The 19,338-nt window shown below is 33.6% G+C and overlaps 2 protein-coding genes across 5 annotated transcripts; both read left to right on the top strand.

The window, feature by feature from the left end:
• On the top strand, positions 1,762–10,812 carry LOC105165513 (coiled-coil domain-containing protein SCD2-like). 4 transcript variants are annotated; one of them, XM_011084547.2, is made up of 19 exons: positions 1,762–2,008; positions 3,082–3,140; positions 3,627–3,896; positions 4,436–4,860; positions 5,304–5,379; positions 5,516–5,557; positions 5,685–5,747; positions 6,003–6,052; positions 6,133–6,160; positions 6,537–6,611; positions 6,762–6,872; positions 6,958–7,018; positions 7,394–7,507; positions 7,950–8,071; positions 8,582–8,642; positions 9,000–9,047; positions 9,135–9,175; positions 9,910–10,036; positions 10,361–10,812. In XM_011084547.2, the coding sequence occupies exons 3-19, from the start codon at positions 3,723–3,725 to the stop codon at positions 10,489–10,491; spliced, it is 1,749 nt and encodes a 582-aa protein (XP_011082849.1). In that variant the 5' UTR covers positions 1,762–2,008; positions 3,082–3,140; positions 3,627–3,722; the 3' UTR covers positions 10,492–10,812. The 4 variants fall into 4 exon arrangements, with proteins under 4 accessions (XP_011082849.1, XP_011082850.1, XP_011082854.1 ...); XM_011084548.2 differs by having other exon boundaries at positions 3,630–3,896; XM_011084552.2 differs by lacking the exon at positions 3,082–3,140.
• LOC110012171 (VQ motif-containing protein 1-like) lies at positions 17,473–18,109 on the top strand. Its single transcript, XM_020694965.1, has one exon. It carries the CDS (start codon positions 17,549–17,551, stop codon positions 17,810–17,812), a length of 264 nt encoding a protein of 87 aa, XP_020550624.1. The 5' UTR covers positions 17,473–17,548; the 3' UTR covers positions 17,813–18,109.

The following is a 19,338-nucleotide window of genomic DNA, read 5'->3' on the forward strand; positions in this document are numbered from 1 at the left end:
TTAGTTAAGTGATTGTGTTAGTTCCATTTTAGTTTTTGTATGTGTTTCATGTGGAAATCAAAAAATTCTAGTCCAAATCAAATTTATTGGGACTTGAATTAGAAATTCAAAATGACGTAACCTAAGAAGTCTAACCTACAAAAACACTGATATTATTTCGCTTCAATTAATTGATATAATTATTTTTTTCAAAAAAATAAGTGTATATTTATAATTTCCAATTAACTATTATTATGAGTACAACATAGAGTTATTTTGAAAAACAGATGTAATGAATAAATATAAAAATCCATACTCTAAACTGGACTGGTTATTTAGACCCTAACCCACTTCATTTAGGTTAGGTCCGGAGGAAGTCTTGCTTTTATTCAATCCCAACTGTTGTCTTTAATTTGGACTGATATTATATTTATTATATAATTAATTAAGTCGAACTTAATTCGAATAAAAATAAAAAAAAATTGAAAGCTAGCTGGTTAATTATGTTGCAAACCCCCCCTCTTAAATAGTTACATTAACAATTTATCACATTAATCTTTCATAATTTCAAAGATCTAAAATTCAAAATGTGCTGATGTATAAAACTAATAAATAGGCTGAGCAGAAAAACAATAGTACCTGTAAAATATATTTTTTAGAGTTCAAATCGAATACAGATTTATTTATATTTTAGCTTATTGAATTGGTAGTTTGAGCAAAAACTTTAAATTATTTATTGGAAAAAAAGATATTTAAACTTAATTTATTATAACTTCCTTTTTCTTTTTTATCCTAACTACATATTGAAGCAACTATCCCACAATTCAATATTAAACGTGAGTGTATTTTGTGTATTAATTTAGTCTTTAAATTTAAATGCTGAGTGACGTAGTGAATTACTGAATTGTATGTTATTAAAAAAATTAAGAAGAGTGTAATTATATTTAAAGTTTTTCCAAAAATATAAAATTATATATTTTTTTTCAACAGAAGTTTGAAATTTTACAACCCCTTTCAAAAATTTATTGTTTACCTCTAATCCTTTTTATTGAAATTTGAATGAAAAATATTGACGTTACAAAAAATAATTACATAAAATTTTAATTTAATCCTCATTTAATGTTTTGATATAATAATTTTGTATATATGAAGGAAAAAAGTAATATTAACATCACCCATATATATTATATTATATATCTATTTACAAGTACAAAAATATATATAAGAATATCAAAGAAGGAGTAAAATTAAAAATTTATGTATTTTTCTTTATTTATGTCAACATTTTTTGTCTAAGTCTTAATGAAAAAAGATCATGTATAAATCAAGAATTTTCAGGGAGTGTAAGTATAATTTCAGTTTTTTTAAAATAAATGTATAATTTTCCATTTTAAGAGGGTTCTAAGTGTCGTTAACCCAATAAAAAAAAAAAGAAAAAGACAAAAAATTTTAGTCCGATAAAATAAGGATAGAATTTTTTTTTGGTACCACAATTATGATAGGTGACGCTTTTAGTTTCATAAAACTCAACATCACGTTTTTTTTTCAATCCCTAAAAATATAATTTGGGGCCTTTTCAATCCAAAATTACAATTTTTTTTAGTCTCAAACAACGCCTTCTTAGCTTTAAAATTAAATACACATGACTTTTTAAAATTAAAAATATGATATCATGAATTTTACGAGACTGATACCAAAATAAAAACTATTCTTATTTTATGAGGTTAAAAAAGCATTTTACCCACAAGAAACACTCAACGTTATTTTATTGTATGTGAAGAGGGGAAATTGCATGGTCGCCACGGGGAAATGGGAGCAGCACATTGACATGGAGGAAACATGCAAATGCAGAAGCACACGTGGGCCACAGCTTTTCTCTATTCCTTAAAAACTCCGAACCCAACTCCACTTCCCGTGCAAATAGCGCGCCTACTGTAACTACCCTCAAGCGAAGGGATTATCCACCCGCGATCCGTAGAGCGCCACCCAGAAAAAATTTCCGTCATAATTACTTGGAAGTTTCTGTCAGGTACGCCGCATCCTCCATGCATATGGGGATATTGTCAAGTGTTAGAATGCAAGGATGATTTGTGGGTTGGTTTTGCCTTGTCGGGATTTGGCTGCATTGTGTTTAATTTTACAGAATCTAGATTATATTTTTTTGGGGGGGTTGCGGGGTGGGGTGGGGATAGGGTGAAAGATCTGATTTTGCTTAGAATTTTGGTGGGTTCTGATTGATCTTTGATTCAGAAACTTTAATTTTATTCATTTTTTTCTGTTGTTTTCTGTTGTCTCCATTTGTTCATTGATGGTTGCTGTGAATAGATTTGAATGTTGATCGATTCTTGACATTTGTTACCTGTTACAAGAATTCTTGCAGCCAGCCAAGACACCTGGATGTTGTGCTGTTGTTGGTTGTCCCACATTATGAAGTTATTATGCTAAGATGTAAATGTTAAGACTACGATCTTGCTTTTTGGGACTACTGAAGTGGTTGCAAAACTGTTTTAACAACAGCTTACTTTCTTTAATTTTGTCAATCTGAGGAACGTGTACTAGCTTGCAGTGACTGAAGCTTTCACACCAATTTTGTTTGATATCCAGAAAGTGTCTATGTTTGTGTGTGTGTGTGTGTATGCACACACAATCGCACACACTGGCACTTCGTATAGCTATGGTATTGAAAGCATGACGATAGTGCGAGAATAAATCAAGATAGAACACAAGCTTGCATTGATTGTGTTTCATGCAGGGTTATGGTCTCTAATGGGTTGATGTAGTTCAAAAAGCCGAGAAGATGCCATTGTTAATGAAAATTCAGTTGAAAAATATCTATATGGCTAACTGCATTTGACGGATAAGGGTAAATATAGGTACACACATGCAGCATTAAATCGGTGTATAGCTTATAAATTGTTTTTTCCCTTTTAATAGCTGATTTTCATGACAGTTCTTTATTTGTGTCTGCATAGCGATTGAAAAACACAGTAATCCCCTTAGCAAATTTCTTCATGTACTTCAGAATGGGAGTGGAAATATATTAAGTCCTAATTTCTGATATTTAGACATGAATTATCAATTTTGTTATTCTTATTCTTGCAGATGCAATGTACCCTTAGGGGTCAAGAAAAGAAGACACTTATGATACAATATTTTTAGAGGTAGCCTGAGTTCCTTTGATGGTTAATGTTCTGGATTTTTCCTATAGCACTTCAGAGGAAAGTTGGTCGTTGAAGTAGAAGTGATATGCTATGAGAAAAACCATGTGAATAAATTGTCATGCAGGCGAATATCTTATGCTATGTGAAAAGCATTAGGACACCATTTTCTATCCATATTCTTTAGGTTTGTCAAACCTGATGTAAGCTAGAAATTCCTTTTAGTTAGAGCATTAATGCTGTACCATTGACGCAGAATTTCCGCTGACTTAGGATTGCTGAAGCATTATTTTTTGTCAATTGTAACATTGTGAATCTAGTAGAAGACATGTCCGACTGCATAATTTAGATCCTGAAGTGGTTTCATGTGATTAATAGTTATTTCTTCACACCAAAGCTACTATTCCATTAGAACTCTTGCCAAAATACTATTTGCTATGGAGTGGGTTAAGAGGTTAACAAATTGAGCACTTGATGCATTGTTTTCAGCAGCAAACTAGCTGAGACCAGTGTTTTTGCACTAGAAGAGTCTTCCTAGCCCATCAAGAGCACCACAGTCACTAAGGTTCAGCTGGCCTTTCAAACATGAAGAGACCTCAGAATACCAAAGCAGCCGCCCAAAGGCTTGCTCGGGTAATGGCTCATCAATCAACTGATGATGATGAGGAGGAAGATGATTTATATGATTTTGACAAAAGCATTCCCTCAGCTGGCATAGGACTTGCTGGTGGACGGCAAACTAAAAATCGTCCCTCAGTGGTAAGAAGCTGGTATGCATGTGGGTCAATGTGACAGTAGATTGTATCTGTTTGTATAAATCTTATGTACATAGTTGCAACTTCATGAAAAATTCTGAGATAAACATGGAACATTCACTGTTTAGATGCAAAGTCAACATTTCTTGCTGATACCTTCCTGGGCAAAGTACAAAATTTTGTGGTCCATTGTTACTGTAGGCTACTACGTTAATATTTTGGCAAGATAACATGTAAGCACATTCATATGAAATTTAAATTATCTAGAACAATTTTACAAGTTGAAACATAGTAGCTATTTCACCACCACATCCAGTTATCAGCAATCAGACTCTTCTTGTTGGGACCTAGCAGTACTTGTAGTTGGCTGAGTTGATGTGGAGAATAAGTTGTTTTTCTTCATTGGCAATGGATCATGAAAACAATTCTTTGATTTCTTTACATTTTCAGTTTTAGTTGGTATCATTGAGCAGTAGTCACCATCATTTTAGTGGTATTATGTCTTATCAGTAACATGCCTGAGTCTTTTATCTTACTTTCTAGTCAGTTCGTAGCTCAGTAGATCTACCACCATCTGCCCGTCCAACACTAGGAATCAGACCATCTGCAGCCGGTAACTCAGTGGAACAGCAGCCTTCATCAGCTCGTTCGTCATCTCTTCTTCGGCCATCTCCGCTCAAGCCCGCAGAACCACCTCCATCTCATCATTCTTCCACAGCTAGTCGTTCATCTCAACTGATAGACTCCACTGAAGAAGCACAACCACCGTCTGCTCGCTCTAATGCTGGAAGAACTTTGGCTTATACAAGTTCTGTGGAGCAACCTTTGTCTGCTCGTTCTTCCTCAGTTGGCCGGCCAAATCTAAGGGACAAGACTGCTCCACTGGCACCAAGTTTACCTCCAATAAAGCCAGGAGCATCTGTAGCTGCAGCTGAGTCTCAACATGACAAAAGCAAGGATAATAAAAGGTACAAACATCATCTGTTTTTTTCATTCGTTTGAGGTGACATGTTGTGGACTCACATACTATCAGCAGCTTATTGCTTTTGAAGTTCTTTCATATTTAGGTTATCTGACTTTGACTTGCTCCCCTATTCTGGATTTCAGTATGATGTGAACGCACATTGTAATAATATTTTCAATCCTACTTAGTTAATTGAAAGTTGAGAACTTTGCCTGGAAACGTGGTTGGTTTCTCTAGACTATGGCAAAATTATGTCCTGTGGGAACAAACTTCTTACATCAATAGATCTTTTGCTGATCTCCAGTGACATATGCCTTATGCTCCAGAACTCCATCTGGTTCTATTTCCTCTGACTTCTTCAGGATCATTTTAAATGCAAACACTGAAAGCCTCATAGCTCATATGGTTTTCTGATCTCCTAAATATACTTGATGCATGAATCTCCAGGACGTCGCTAGATTTTGGAACTTTCAAATATAAAGAGCCCAGCGGGCCACAGGCTTCTTCTGCTCTACAAGATGAGGTACAATTAAGAATATTAGGTTGATTTCTACTGACATAGTTTAATTATCTTTCACGGTTTCAACTCCAGAAATGCTTAGCTATGCATTTTTCATCTCATTTCAGAATGGATATTTGACACATCCTCTTATTTGCAGCTTGACATGCTTCAAGAAGAAAATGAAAATTTATTGGAAAAGGTGATTCGCATGGCTTATTACATTATGTACATGATATTTTTCTGATTTTGTTTTACAAGTCTAATTTAATGGTTGAGTATTTTGTATAGCCCCATTAATTAGGATCTTAACTAACCTACTGGTTCAGCTTCGGATGGCGGAGGAACGGTGTGAAGAAGCAGAATCAAGAACTAGGCAGCTTGAGCAACAGGTAATCCTGCAGTCTATTATAACTTCCTGATGTAAAATTTGCAATCTGTTCTTCTATTCTTTCTTGAAGTCACAATTTGCTTACCAAATTTTCGTTGACGCCACCAAGGTTCTGGATTTTCTTCAACCATTATGAATGCTAAATTGATCAGAGTGATTGAAGAATGTGATTTTCTTATTACATTCTGATACATGTTACCTGCATTTCTGGAGGATTTTAGCTTTTATATCAATTAGAATCTCCATCTCTTGCTAGATTGCATCTTTTGGAGAAGGTGTATCTTTAGAAGCTCGGCTTTTAAGCAGGCAAGTTAAGAATTTCAAACTTTTCCTAAACATCTTGGAGTCTAGATCTGAGTTGTTTCCCCAATATGCTAATTCTGCAGGAAGGAAGCAGACCTTCAGAGAAGAGAGGTATGTAGGATAATGGATGCTACTATTTACTGGTAACAGGTTTTGCATGAATATCTTTTTGTAAACATTAGTTTGCTATTGGATGATAGGTTAGCATTGTAACATTTGTGTTTCATATTTGCGTTGCACTTCTGAGTTCCAAAGTAAACCTTGGAACCGAGGAACTATTCCAGAAAATGAAACTTAGTTGTGAAAGCTGGACACTTTCTAGTGAACTTGAGTGATCTCATTAATTCCCTTGTCCGGGCTGAATTTAGCTGCCGTGGACAAGTTAGGTTCTGGTTCCTTGTTCTTTTAGGTTAATGCAGTAGTTGCTAGGTGTTAACGCTTCTGGGATGCACTTTAAATTTGTGTTCGTACACCTTTAATGTTGCAGGCTGCTCTTAAAGCAGCAGCAGAAACCTATGGTGGATGTAATGAGGAAATTGCAGCTCTCCGAACGGAAGCTGAGGTACTCACAATCTCCATATCAACCTTGTCTTTATTCTCTTTCTTTTGCTAACTTTTCATAAGCTTCCCCATGGACATGTTTTCAGTTCTCACAAAATGCATCACGATTAGTAGGCATGGTCTAGATGTGATTAACATGATTTTCTATAAGATTGCAAGGGATGAAGCTAGTGCAGCTTTGGATCAGCTCCATGATATTGAGCGTGAATCTCAATCACTTAAGACAATGACACAGAGAATGATATTGACTCGACCAGAGATGGTATCTCCAGTTACAGCAGCCCATCGCTTTTTTACTGCTTCCTTTTATTTGTTCGTACTTATGTGATCGACAGTCAACACTTTAGGAAGAGGTCGTTCTCAAGAGATCTTGGCTTGCTCGATGCTGGAGTTTATGTGTTCGTCATGGTAATTTTTACATTACCAATTACATCTAAAGAATCAATTATTAGCATTCTACACCCAATTCTTGAGCTTTGTGTCCCAAACTTCAAAGAACAATATCGAAATGCAGTGTTGAGGTGTATGCAATAGCTTCTATGTCTGTGTGGGAATAAGTTGTAAAAAAAATTGTAAGTTTAGCTGTAGTGAAATTGAGAGTTTTGAAAACAAAAGTTAGAAGAGGAGAAAAACAACTGCAGCAATTGGTAGGAAGTTGTTTCTAGCTTTTTAAGAATGTCGTTTCTTTTGTTTGCCCTTTCAAGGGACGAGGAGGTTGCAGTAGTCTAGACCCAAAGCTCGCAACTTTGACTGCTTAGTTATACATCATTTTTTATAGTGCAGGTATCCATGCTGAGATAGCTGGAGCAAGATACGAATATTGGTCATCTCTTGCTTCCCACCCTGTTGCAGTTATATTGGCTGCAGGACAGAAAGCAAAGCGTGAAAATTCATCAGGTACAAAATTCATCTAATAACACAACTGAATTTGTGTAAATGCTAATGCTTGCTGCTTTCTCCGTTCAAGATTCTAATACGGCCATCATAATTTTGTTGTTTCTATTAAATATTAATACATATAAGCGGGGCCTTTCAATGTAACCTCTGAGAAGCAGTATCTATAACAACAAGCTCTTTAGCTGGATGCAATCTTACCCACTTCTAGTCGTGCCAGATTTTGGTGCAGTTGTGGTTCACCAAATCTCAAAATTAGCTAAACAAGCATCATGGAGATGTATCTATATATTTGCTGAACCACGTATAAGATACCACTCTGTTCTTTTTCCTAATAAATATCCACTCGCCTTCTGGAGACTCGATAGTGATTTACTTTGTGCTACCTAAGCTCATTCTTGTGTAGCTGCCCCTATTTCTTACTTTTTTTCTCTCAATTTGGCAGTTGAAAGTGATTCGGAAGAAAGGGAGAAAATTGTCGAGGACAAGGATAAAATTTCCAAAAGGGCCAATGTTGAAAGCATGCTTTTGGTCGAAAAAGGTCTTAGAGAACTGACCTCGCTTAAGGTTCACCTCTCAATCATCGTCCTACAGTTTATGAGTATGTGTCGTAAATGGCTGTCTGAAGCTCATGGTTTCCCTTTCCTAATACTTTTCACTCAATTCTTCATGAGAATATTTTCTGACACGAGATCAGATGACTATTTCTGTTATTCACTTCTGTTTCAGGTCAAGTACTCTATTTCTATATTTACATACACTAGTCTACTTTAATGTCCATCGTAAAGATTCGTATTGGACGTAATCATATTAGTTTTCACTTCTTGCCTGCCTCATTTTAATTATATTGCAAACGTGAACATTGTGAAGATTGCTTCTTTAGTACTTGTGAACATTCATTTCCTACAGAGAAATGGCACACTCCTCCGAAATCAGATCATGTGACTCAAGTGTGCACTAGATTACGTGATTTGTTATATGTAATGACTGAAACATGACCTTAAGTTGAAACAATTTTGTGTTACTACTTCTGTTCTCAATGTCTATGTTAATTTTTAATTCACCTTTCTTTTGAAGGTAGAGGAGGCAATAGCCATAACACTCGCACAAAAGCGTCGCCCCACTATTGTAAGATCTGGTACGGGTTCATTATCTTATTGGATATGTAATAACATGTCCATGTAATTGTTTGTATCGAATACCACCTCATCTACAAACTTGTTAAAGAGGAAAATCATTTAATATCTAATATAATTTCTAACACGCCCCCCTCACATGCTGGCTGCCAAGCCTGTGCACATGAAATTCAAACCTTGGACCTCTTATATGGCTGGACTTTGATACTATGTTGAATGACCATCTTATCTAGAATGAAAATGAAAAACAACCATGCCTCGAACTTGCTGATATAGGATCCTTCACCTAGTTTTCAAGTCTAACTTCACAATATCGGCTTCATTCTTTGATGACACCGTCTTTAATTCAATGATTGTAGAGGAGTTGAAGCTGCCGACGGATGGCCAGAGTTTTGCAGAAGCATTTGGTAAAATTTTATACACATTTCATTCCTGTTACATTGTGTCTACTGTTTTGATGTTCTAACATATTCAGGAATCATACTCTTTGCCAGAACTGAGTGAAGAGGAGTCTGAAGATGTGCTTCTTAAGCAGGTAAGTTGGCAAGCCTGCGACAATTATTTTTCCTTAAATGTGAAAATTCATTGTTGATCTGTTGTCTGTTGCGGTTTTGTTGGCCGTAAGTCGTCAAACAAGCAACTGAGGTTGGTTTTTGGTTCCACACAGCATACATTTATATCTATATCTATATCTATATCTATATCTAATGCTATATATAAACATGTGAATTGTACAAGTGTTTGATCCTATTGTGAAAAGACATTTATAATAGAAATTATCATCGATCAGTCAATGGCTAACATGATAAAAGGCTCAGACTCTGCATCGACAGTACATTACAAAACAATAATGATTAATAAAATGTCAATATTAAATGTGTTGTTCTTGAATCAAACTTACCCCACTAAGTTCGAAAAGTAATCCAATATGAAAATTTTAAGAGCTCTTGTGTAGACTGAATTATCATCCGCCTTCTTACATTGAAATTAGTTTTAGCCTTTTAAATTAAAAAATAGTACACTGTTAAGATTTTTATGTTAAGATATTAGACTATTATATGTGCATAATTAATATTTTGAATTTGCATGACTTAATAACAAAATGTTAATTAATCAAAAAAGATTGAGAATAGACGAAGAATCTAGAAATTTAAAAGATAAAAAAAAAAACAATGTAATTCACAAACTCTTGAATGTTGTATCTCGTACATCACTTCATATCAGATGGAAAATTGAAGAAAAACATGCCGATTTATTGTGCCATTTCAGGCTTGGCTGACGTATTTCTGGAGAAGAGCGAAAAATCAAGGCGTGGAGGTCGACGTTGCGGAGGAAAGACTGCAGTTCTGGATCAACCAAGGGAACAAGCCACCGACTTCACATGATGCAGTGGATGGTATTCTCCTCCCTTCACTTTCCTATTACAACTTAGCAACTGTATTTTCTCGAGATCTTAGGCTACATTTGGATGAAAGAATTTGGATTTGATGGACTGTTTTATGGAAAAGAAGAAATTTAGATGATTCCATATTAAAAGAATTTAAAATCCATCATTATTACAAGAAACATAGTTCGAAACAGGGCCCTATTGTATAGCTTCACATAAATGATTTCCATGTCTCAACTACATCAGCATTGCTTCTTTCAAAATTGATGCAAACAAATTTAGTTTCCTATTAAAATGATATTACGCCCGCGTATCTTTGCTTGCATGTCGCAGTGGAGCGTGGTATGCTGGAGCTCCGGAGGTTGGCGATCGAGACCAAGCTGTGGGAAGAAACTCGTAGGGATATCGATCCGGATGCCGTAGAGAAGACACTTTTAGAAACCGAATTACAAATGTTGGGCTGAGCGTTTCCGTTTGCCCTTTCCTCGCCACCCTGGATCGCCCTGTAGCCATGCTGCTGACGGTATTCGATCTCTCAAAATATCTGGAGCTTGTTCTTCCTGAGATTTCACTTTATTACCTAGTGCTTTTGATGAATCCTATGATTGGTTTCTCATTTTTATCAGTCTTCAGTTTGGAATTCATTGCAGAGATTATGTAATGAAATATTTCCCTCTGATGAGGAAATTTTTTACAACAATTTTTAGTGCTAAAAATAGTTTTTGACAAATTCTCAGTTTGGGTTTGATTGTGAAGTGGTAAAAAATTAGCTGCTCTGACAATGAATTGGCAATTCATGTACGGCAGTTACTTAGGATCCTTTTTTCTGGCCACTTTTGGTCAAGATCAAATTTAAAGTACATTCAAAGGAACAAAGTCAAATGATTTCTTGATCTATTTTCGTACTTTTTTCATAAGACAAGGTTGTAATGGAAGGCTAGGGTGAAAAAACTTTAATTATGTCTAATTGTTTTAATGTTTAATCATGATTAATTATTATAATTAAAATTAAATAGTCGTAATAATTCATTATTAATTATAATCACATAATGATTGTTGGTCGTGGTTTTTGCAAGGTGGCTGAAAATCATTGCAAAAACATTTTCAATAGCTCATAACCATGTGTAAAAATAATTTTTATGGTGGATTATCTAAATTTTTGCATTGATTTTTGTTTAATCATAATTGTTCATTATGATTTTAATCCATAATCAATAAAATTGTACTAATAATAAATTTTCTTGTAGTGTTTCTGACACACTTACTCGTGTAGAATGCAACTGATTATTTATTTTTTATTTTTATAATATCTGATATAAATAAATATTTATCTATCTGAGATTACACTCAAAGATTATTCTAATAGAAAAATTATCAGATTAAAATTAAATAGAAATACAATAAGCTTTTTATCTTTTATTTAAAAACTCAGAGTTCTTTGTTTAGAAAATCTTTAGTCCATTCATCGTTTCAGGAGGGGGTAAAATGTTATAAACTCTGGAAAGCTAGCTACTTCATTTTGTTGCGCTGTGTATGTTATGACATCGTAAGTGACGATTTCTATTCATTTTTTCTTTTTAAAAGAATATTTTGATGTTTTAGAAGTTTCTTTTCTGGAAGCCCTCCTATTCCATTGTGATATTCTGGTTTTTATTTTTGATAAATCCTACATGAAAATTTCGGAAAAGTCTACATTAATTAAGGACATGAATCAAGTGCTTGTCCCTCAAGGAAAACTTTTTCTTACCCAACTTGCTTGCACTCCTCCAAGACTTTTACCAATCAAACTATGAAACCCTACCCAACTCATTTTTGTCATATCTATACAATTGAGTTTGAGTTTGACCAATTAATCGTCTTCTCCCACTACAAATTAGCTCCGATGATTCTAAGAAGCTTCTGGAAAATTCATCATCAAATACACACAATTCTGATTGTCTTCCCATGACAATGCAAAAACTCATGTAATTTATTTTTCTGTGATACTATAATTAGCAAAAATTATTTTTATATAAAAAAAATAATAATAATTTATTTTTTGTATTTTGTAAAATAAAAATAATTTACTTCCCAACCTAAGAAGGTAAATTGCATTAATTGAAAAATATAAGGGGGACAAATTTCTGTATTTTTAAAAATACAGAAAGTAAAAATATTAATTTTTTTATACAGAATAATTTGTTAGTTTACAATATTATAAAAGAATTATTTTTTTTATTATATATATCTTTTCTAATAATTTCAATATGAATGAGTGCTTTTGTGTTTGAAATCCAAGATTCCAGGTAGAGGAGGAGGATGCAAGAATCTTGGTTGAATGCCGTACAAGCAATGATACGCGCTTTCACATAATAATATATATATATATATATATATATTTCACAATTAATTAAAATATTATTTTAATATTCGATACAAAAATTAATAATTTTAAAGCAAACGAATACTACTATTAAAAATAGACTAAACACCTTCATTCATTAGACTCAAGCTCACAATCTTTTCAAATTTGGCAAATGCACGGATCATGGACAATTAACGGCTGAATTAACATTTCATTTAAGATTTGACAATTTATTTCACCTTTAATCGTAATTCTAAAAAAAAAAAAGTTTCTATAAAATGAAGAAATTATGTTTATAGTAGTGTTCGTGGGAGATGAATATAACCATATTTAAAATAACAGTCAAAATAAGCGGCATCATTGTCAAATTACTTGAAATTTTTTGAGGAAAATGGAGATTTCCTCATAAATGACATAGAGAAAAGACGATCTGTTTGTTGACAGATAAGATTGAGGTTTCACAATTGAGAGGTTGTCAGTCCGAGCCGTAGGATGTAAGTGTTTGTTTACTTTTAATAGTAGTATGTTTTCTCTTTATTTACCTTGAGTTTATTGATTGATTTATAAATATTGATGTATTGCATAATGAATGTTGTAATAGTTATATGTTAGCTGATTTAGAAATATCAATATATTTTCAAGAAAAGAGACGATGCGTTTGGACGGACAGAAGTTAAAAATCGTAGTGCTTGAAATACGTGAATATTTAATGGTAAACTATATATTATTGTAAGGGATTACCAGTTATAGCGAAATTTCATTATTTCGATAATTGTCTCGACTACTCTTTAAATTAAAATATTTCTTTGACAATATTTACAGTTTTTTTAGATAGTCTAGTATTTATTGTCTATTATAAGTCCTGTTGACCAAAGTTAGGTGTCCTTTTTAAGAAAAACAAATTGCAAATTTTATCATAAGAATTCATTCATAAATATATTACATATACTTCGTTTCTCCTAATATTGAGTTATTTGAGAATTAAAGACGAGTTTTACTATTATTCTCTCAAATCTTATTACTCTCGATCCATCAATATATCAATTAGATTTCTTAACTTTTAGGTTATGTAGGGGTTTCTTGAATTTAAAAAATAAAATAAAATAAAATATTCGTACATTATTTATTTGGTTATATATTTACTTATTTCTCTGAAGAATTCAAAAGTCCAAACACATAATTGGGTACGTACTTACCTGATTCTGAGAAGCTTCGAATTAATAAATATTGTGCCCACATAATTGAAAGTAGGGGTTTAAGACAAAGATGAAGTTGCAAATGTACGTGGTCACCGATGTGCCCACATAACATGTCTGGAGCCAATTTCTTTTCTTTGTTTTTCTGTTTTTTTTTTTATTAGGAAATTTGAAGTATAGTCAATTATTTTAGTCAGAGGAAAATTAAAAGATAATTAAGAAGTAGGACTTTTTTTAGTCAAGACCCAATATGTGCTGGTGAAGACTAACGCGACAAAACTTAATACTTGATAGTAACTCATCATCATCTGACTTTTTATGCATATTATTATTATTGTTGATTTGGATCGAAAATAGTGATGACCTTTATCATAATCCAATTCGAATAAGTGTTTAGAATTTAAGAAAATGATCGAACATTAAGTGTATTTAGAGATTCCTAACAAAGATTTTTCGATACTTAAGTTAGCCGGGTGCGAAATGGAGAGAAAAGATTAAGAATATCTATACTATATATTAAGATAGATTACCTTTTTAATGTCCCTTTTTTTAATATTTAATTTATTTTTTTATTTATTCATCTAACTTTCTACTCCCTCACTATTTTATTGTAGTTTTTTTTTATTTTTATGCATTTCCTTTGTTATTATTTTTTTATAAATTTAGTATTAACTTATTATTTTGTATATATTTTATTAAATAATAAATATTTTTTAAATAGCATTATAGAATTTGCACACACAAAGGGTGTGCCATAAATTACTAGTTCTCTAAACAAATAACATACCTTGATTGCAATGTGGTTCTAGAGTATTCATGGTGCTAAAAATTTGTAATATATGAATCCATGTGTCTGTAATTTTAGCCTTTCAAATATTGGGTGATCAATAACGGTGATTTCAGGTCAGTGGGTTGAATTGGGTATGGTCTGACCAAGTAAAAAATGATAAAATTCTAATTATATTTGAAGTATTTTGAGATATATATTATGAAGGCTATTTTTATTCTTTAAGAGCCCCTCTTATTAGATTCCTATCAATTATTCTTACTAGCTACATGGCACATTCAGTTTATGTGCATAAAAAATTTAAAATAATTAAAAATATTATTTACTAATTTTTTTATTGTAGAAAACATAATAATATAAAAATAATTATGATAAAAAAATATAATTTTGAAGAGAATATTTGGAGTTTGAGAAAGAGAAAAAATATTAACCAAAATAAATAACTATTAAAAAATAGATTTTACTAATAGATTATGAAAAAAATGTAGAAGTTAGTGAGTAACAAAAAAAGAAAAAAGCATACAAAAATAAGGAAGACACAAAAAAAATGCTCACTCTTAAGATATAATAAAATTATTATTATAGGTTTACTTTATATCAAATACAGTGATCTGTCAATTCCAAGATTAAAGTGTGATTTGATTGATGATCACAGCAGCTTGCTTCTTGGTAACTAGGGATAGCTCTAGTCCCGTTCTCTCTCTAGAGTAGAACTTCCATGGTGGCCCTGCAGTCTGTGAGACTTGGAATCAAGCCATTGGTCCAACTCCATCCCATCACTGTTGGTTCCAAATTGTTTCTCATCTTTACATATCACCCTGCACCCTCAACTTCCCCACCCATCATCATTTGATCCATCTTTGAATACTTTGCATTTTTTCCTCTCAGCCAAACAATATGGACGAAATTGATAATGTCAACTCCTTGGCCAATAAATTGAACTCCCTGAAGACAATACCTTCAACTTGGACGGACAATCAGATAACCCCTATCATTGCAAAAGTAATTTGTGAAAAACCTTTCAACCACAATCCCATTAGAAGCATCCTGTCAAAAGCATGGAACATCCCTCCCGAAACCCACATTAACGCCCTTGAACAAAACACCCTCGTCTTTCTCCGACCGCCGGCGCAATTTGCTATAAAGCCCATGGTCCTTCCCGGGGAATCTCATTGTGTCTAAACTGTGGCTACCTAGACGAAGTCGATCTCACCAAGTTTCAGATCTGGGTTCAAGCAACAAACATTCCAGTAATTCATATGAACAGAAAAACAGCGGAAATCATCAGAAATATGATTGGAGAGTTCATTGAAACCGATCTGGTTACAAAAAATCACAGATAAAGGAAGACCCTCCGAATTAGAGAAGAGATTGCAGTGAACAATCCTCCGACTAGAGGAATTGTCAAGCCAAAGTACTTTGTATTGCACATTGATATTTACCAAGAGTTAAATGTATTTTATCTCTTGTAAAAACGCTATTTTCGGCACAAAACTCCTTAATCAAGAAAGAACAAAAAAAAAAGACAATGTGATCCTAAACTTTTGAAAATCAAGCTCATTATCTCCACTTTCGAATGCCGTCTTGTCCTGATTTAAAGTTAGGTGGTTATATTATCCTTTAGTTTCTTTCAAGGAATTATTTAGCTATTAGTATATTCAAATGAGAGCCGATTGCATTTAGCCCTCGAGTAAAAATAAATTAATAATAATATTTTTCTAGCACATGTCAAAGTAAACTCATAATATATATATATATTAAGATTCTTGATATATTTAATGGTAATTAGGGTCTTGATATTTAGCACCAACAATCGCTTGTTTGAGTGGTGAGATTAAGGTTGATCTTTCATGAGTTCGGGTCCGATGAATGTAGATATTTAATCTATTTTTAATAGTAGTATATTATTTTTATGTTTATTTTGAATTTGTTAGTTGCACTGAATGTTATTGATGTAGGCAAGCGTCCCACATTGGTTCCAACTGAGGAGCTTGAGTAACTTATAAACTCTAAAACCTCCTCTTCCTTGCGAGATGTTTTTTTAGGACAAAATCGTTAGACCTATTAGAGGTTAAAGCGGACAGTACTTCGCAACAGGGCACCAATTGTATCGCAAGCCACATCAAATATAATAATCCTACATAGGGGTGGCAACGGGACGGGTTTGGGTGGACCCAGGACCCGTGACCCGCCCCGCAACTTCAGGAAGGACGCGAGATCCGCCCCGTCCCGATACAAAACCTGTCGGGGGTGGTCTAAGTCGATAAATCCAGTTATTTTTATTTTTTTATTTATTTTACAAACATATATATATAAACAATTAACATATTAATTACAAATAAAATTGTTCATAGTCTAACTCAAATATTCAAGTTCAAAAAATAAATTCTCAAGTATAAATGAAATTATTCATAATAAAACAATTCAAATAATTTATAACAATTATACATTACTAACAACTTTTTTCTCCTCACATGTTGTGGAACAATTTTTTCCTCAACTGTTGAATAATACCTGACAATGAATAAATAAAATGATATAATATTTTGTTACTATCTATTCTATCAGAATAAAATATACATATTAAATAATTATTCTGGGATGAGTTTCGAGACGGGTCCTTAAGGACCTGGGACCCGTCCCGAATTCACCCCGATCTTAGCTCTTAGAACTCTTTACCCGTCCCGCTTTTAATTTTTTGGACTCGGATCCGTTCCCGCCCCATTAGAGACTGGTCTAGGACGAGTCTTGTCGGGTTCGAATTTACTTGTCACTTTTAATCTTACGTTAGTAAATTTAAAAACAGCAATGTGCTTTTTTTTAAAAAAAAAAAAAAGAAAAGGGTCTTGATATTTGGTCATAATAATTCGTTATATCTCCACACTAAGTTGGAAAAAAAAAAGAGAGAGAGAGAGAGAGAGAGAGAGAGAAAAGAAAAGAAATAATGTAAATTTCGTGAGAGGTGCAAAGGGGCAAAATTTTCCCAATTGCGTGGTCTGACTCCCTCCAACGCCAATGGTCCTTGCAGACCGCCTAATCTTTGCATACACCGGTCAACTTATTTCATCTCTTTCCAACCGTACACACCCACCCCCACCCCGAATCATATAAATTCTCCATTACTTCTTCCAATTATCTCACACACACAACACACACCATAGTAAGTGTTAATGTTTAGAGAGAAGAGATAGAAAATGGGTGGTACTGGCAATAGAGACCCTGTGAAGGTGGTGATAATCAACACAGAGTACGTGGAAACCGATGCTGTGAGCTTCAAGTCTGTGGTTCAAAGGCTCACCGGGAAGAACTCCACGCTGGCCCAAGAGCCGTCGCGGAATGAAGCTCCGGCCCGTCGTAATGCGCCGGTGTTGGGGCGGGGAATGTCGTTCAGGGATTTTGATAGGATGCTTAAGGAGCTGCCTCCGCTTGATGAACTTTACAGACTTTATCCTGAATAGTTAGAAGCTCCTTATTTATGGACTTCTTTTTTCTTTTTCTTTTTTCTTTCGTATATACATATTATTCCATTGATTCTTTTTTTTTTTTCTGTTGGAATTTTCCTTATCCATCATTTATATATGCATATACATATATATATATATATTTATATTTAAACATATATATGTATTTTATTTTTACCACACATGTACTAGCTCATCTTATGTTGAAATAAGACGAATCGTATTTGTGTACAGAATGCAGAAGTAAACTTTTCTCAATAAGTATGACTATATATATATTTATATTTCGTACAATAGTTTTTTGACTCGATAAATCAGAGGAGAATTATTTGTAGTTGTTGATGATACGATGAAATAATGTTATGTGATTGCTTCTACTTATTTCAGAATGAAACTATAGAGCTATTGTAATGTAGAAAGAGAAAATTGTTGTATGCGTTAATTTTTTATTTTATAGTATATAATATATTGTATTGTTCAATATATTTAAATTTGAAGTAAAAGCATTTTTTATTCTTGTAACTCATTTCCATTTTAGTCATTAATCATTTTTTAGGATTGTAAAAAAATCTTGTAGTTATTTAATTTGTGCAATTTTAAGACACCAGTCGTCGGATATTTTTGAAGGTGTCGGAAAATAGCACATCTACTTTAGACGCCGATTTTAATTTGGAGCAAGTCATTTTATTGGCTATAATTGTGATGACATGGTTTTAAAAAGTGGTGATACGGACCCCAATGCCATGTCTCCCCGGATGACATGGATTTCGAGGGAGAAAATCGGGAGCTAAATTTGTCTTTATGAGTTCAACCCCATTTCCCCAATTGAAGGAACCCGGGTTTCAGCAACTACTTGCTCGTTCCCTTCAAGAGAAATTAAGCAATGTCCATTGTTATGAGCTCGATTGAGTGCAACTGTGGACGGGTAGTGATGATGCGTACGGCATGAATGGACCAGAATTCGGGGAGGAGGCTTCACTCATGCCGAAATTACAAGGCAAAAGCTATACTTTTTACATTAAAATTTTCTTGGGTTAGATCTTTTGTAGAGAGGGAGGCTGAGGTTCTTTGCATGAGAGGTGAAAGAATCGGTAACAGGAGGACCCCCAATGTGTCAAAGGGCTAGGGCAGTTATTCCAGGATTGTTAATAAGGATCAATGCATTGGAAGAAAATGTTGAAGCAATGAGAAGGAGAAACCGAAAAAACCGAAAAATGATTATGATCTTAGCTTGATTTTGATGATTTTTTGTTGGATGGCTTGTGTATTATTTTTTAACTGAATTCCTCGGATGTAATGGAATTTGTGATGCGGTTCGTAATATGTAATGGTATTTTTAATGGACAAATGATGATTTATTGTATGTGCATTTGTGTATTGTTTGTTTTGCTTTTGGGGTTCTTTTGCATTTCTTGTATCAAACCCTGTTTCTGGGAATTTGGAATCTGGTGATTTTTTCACTTGTTGGCTTGCATCTGTAAAGAAACTGGAAAACTCTCCCATCCAAACTGAAATGAAATTTG

This window comes from Sesamum indicum, linkage group LG6 (assembly GCF_000512975.1).
Source record: "Sesamum indicum cultivar Zhongzhi No. 13 linkage group LG6, S_indicum_v1.0, whole genome shotgun sequence".
In the NCBI taxonomy this organism is placed as follows: Eukaryota; Viridiplantae; Streptophyta; class Magnoliopsida; order Lamiales; family Pedaliaceae; genus Sesamum; species Sesamum indicum.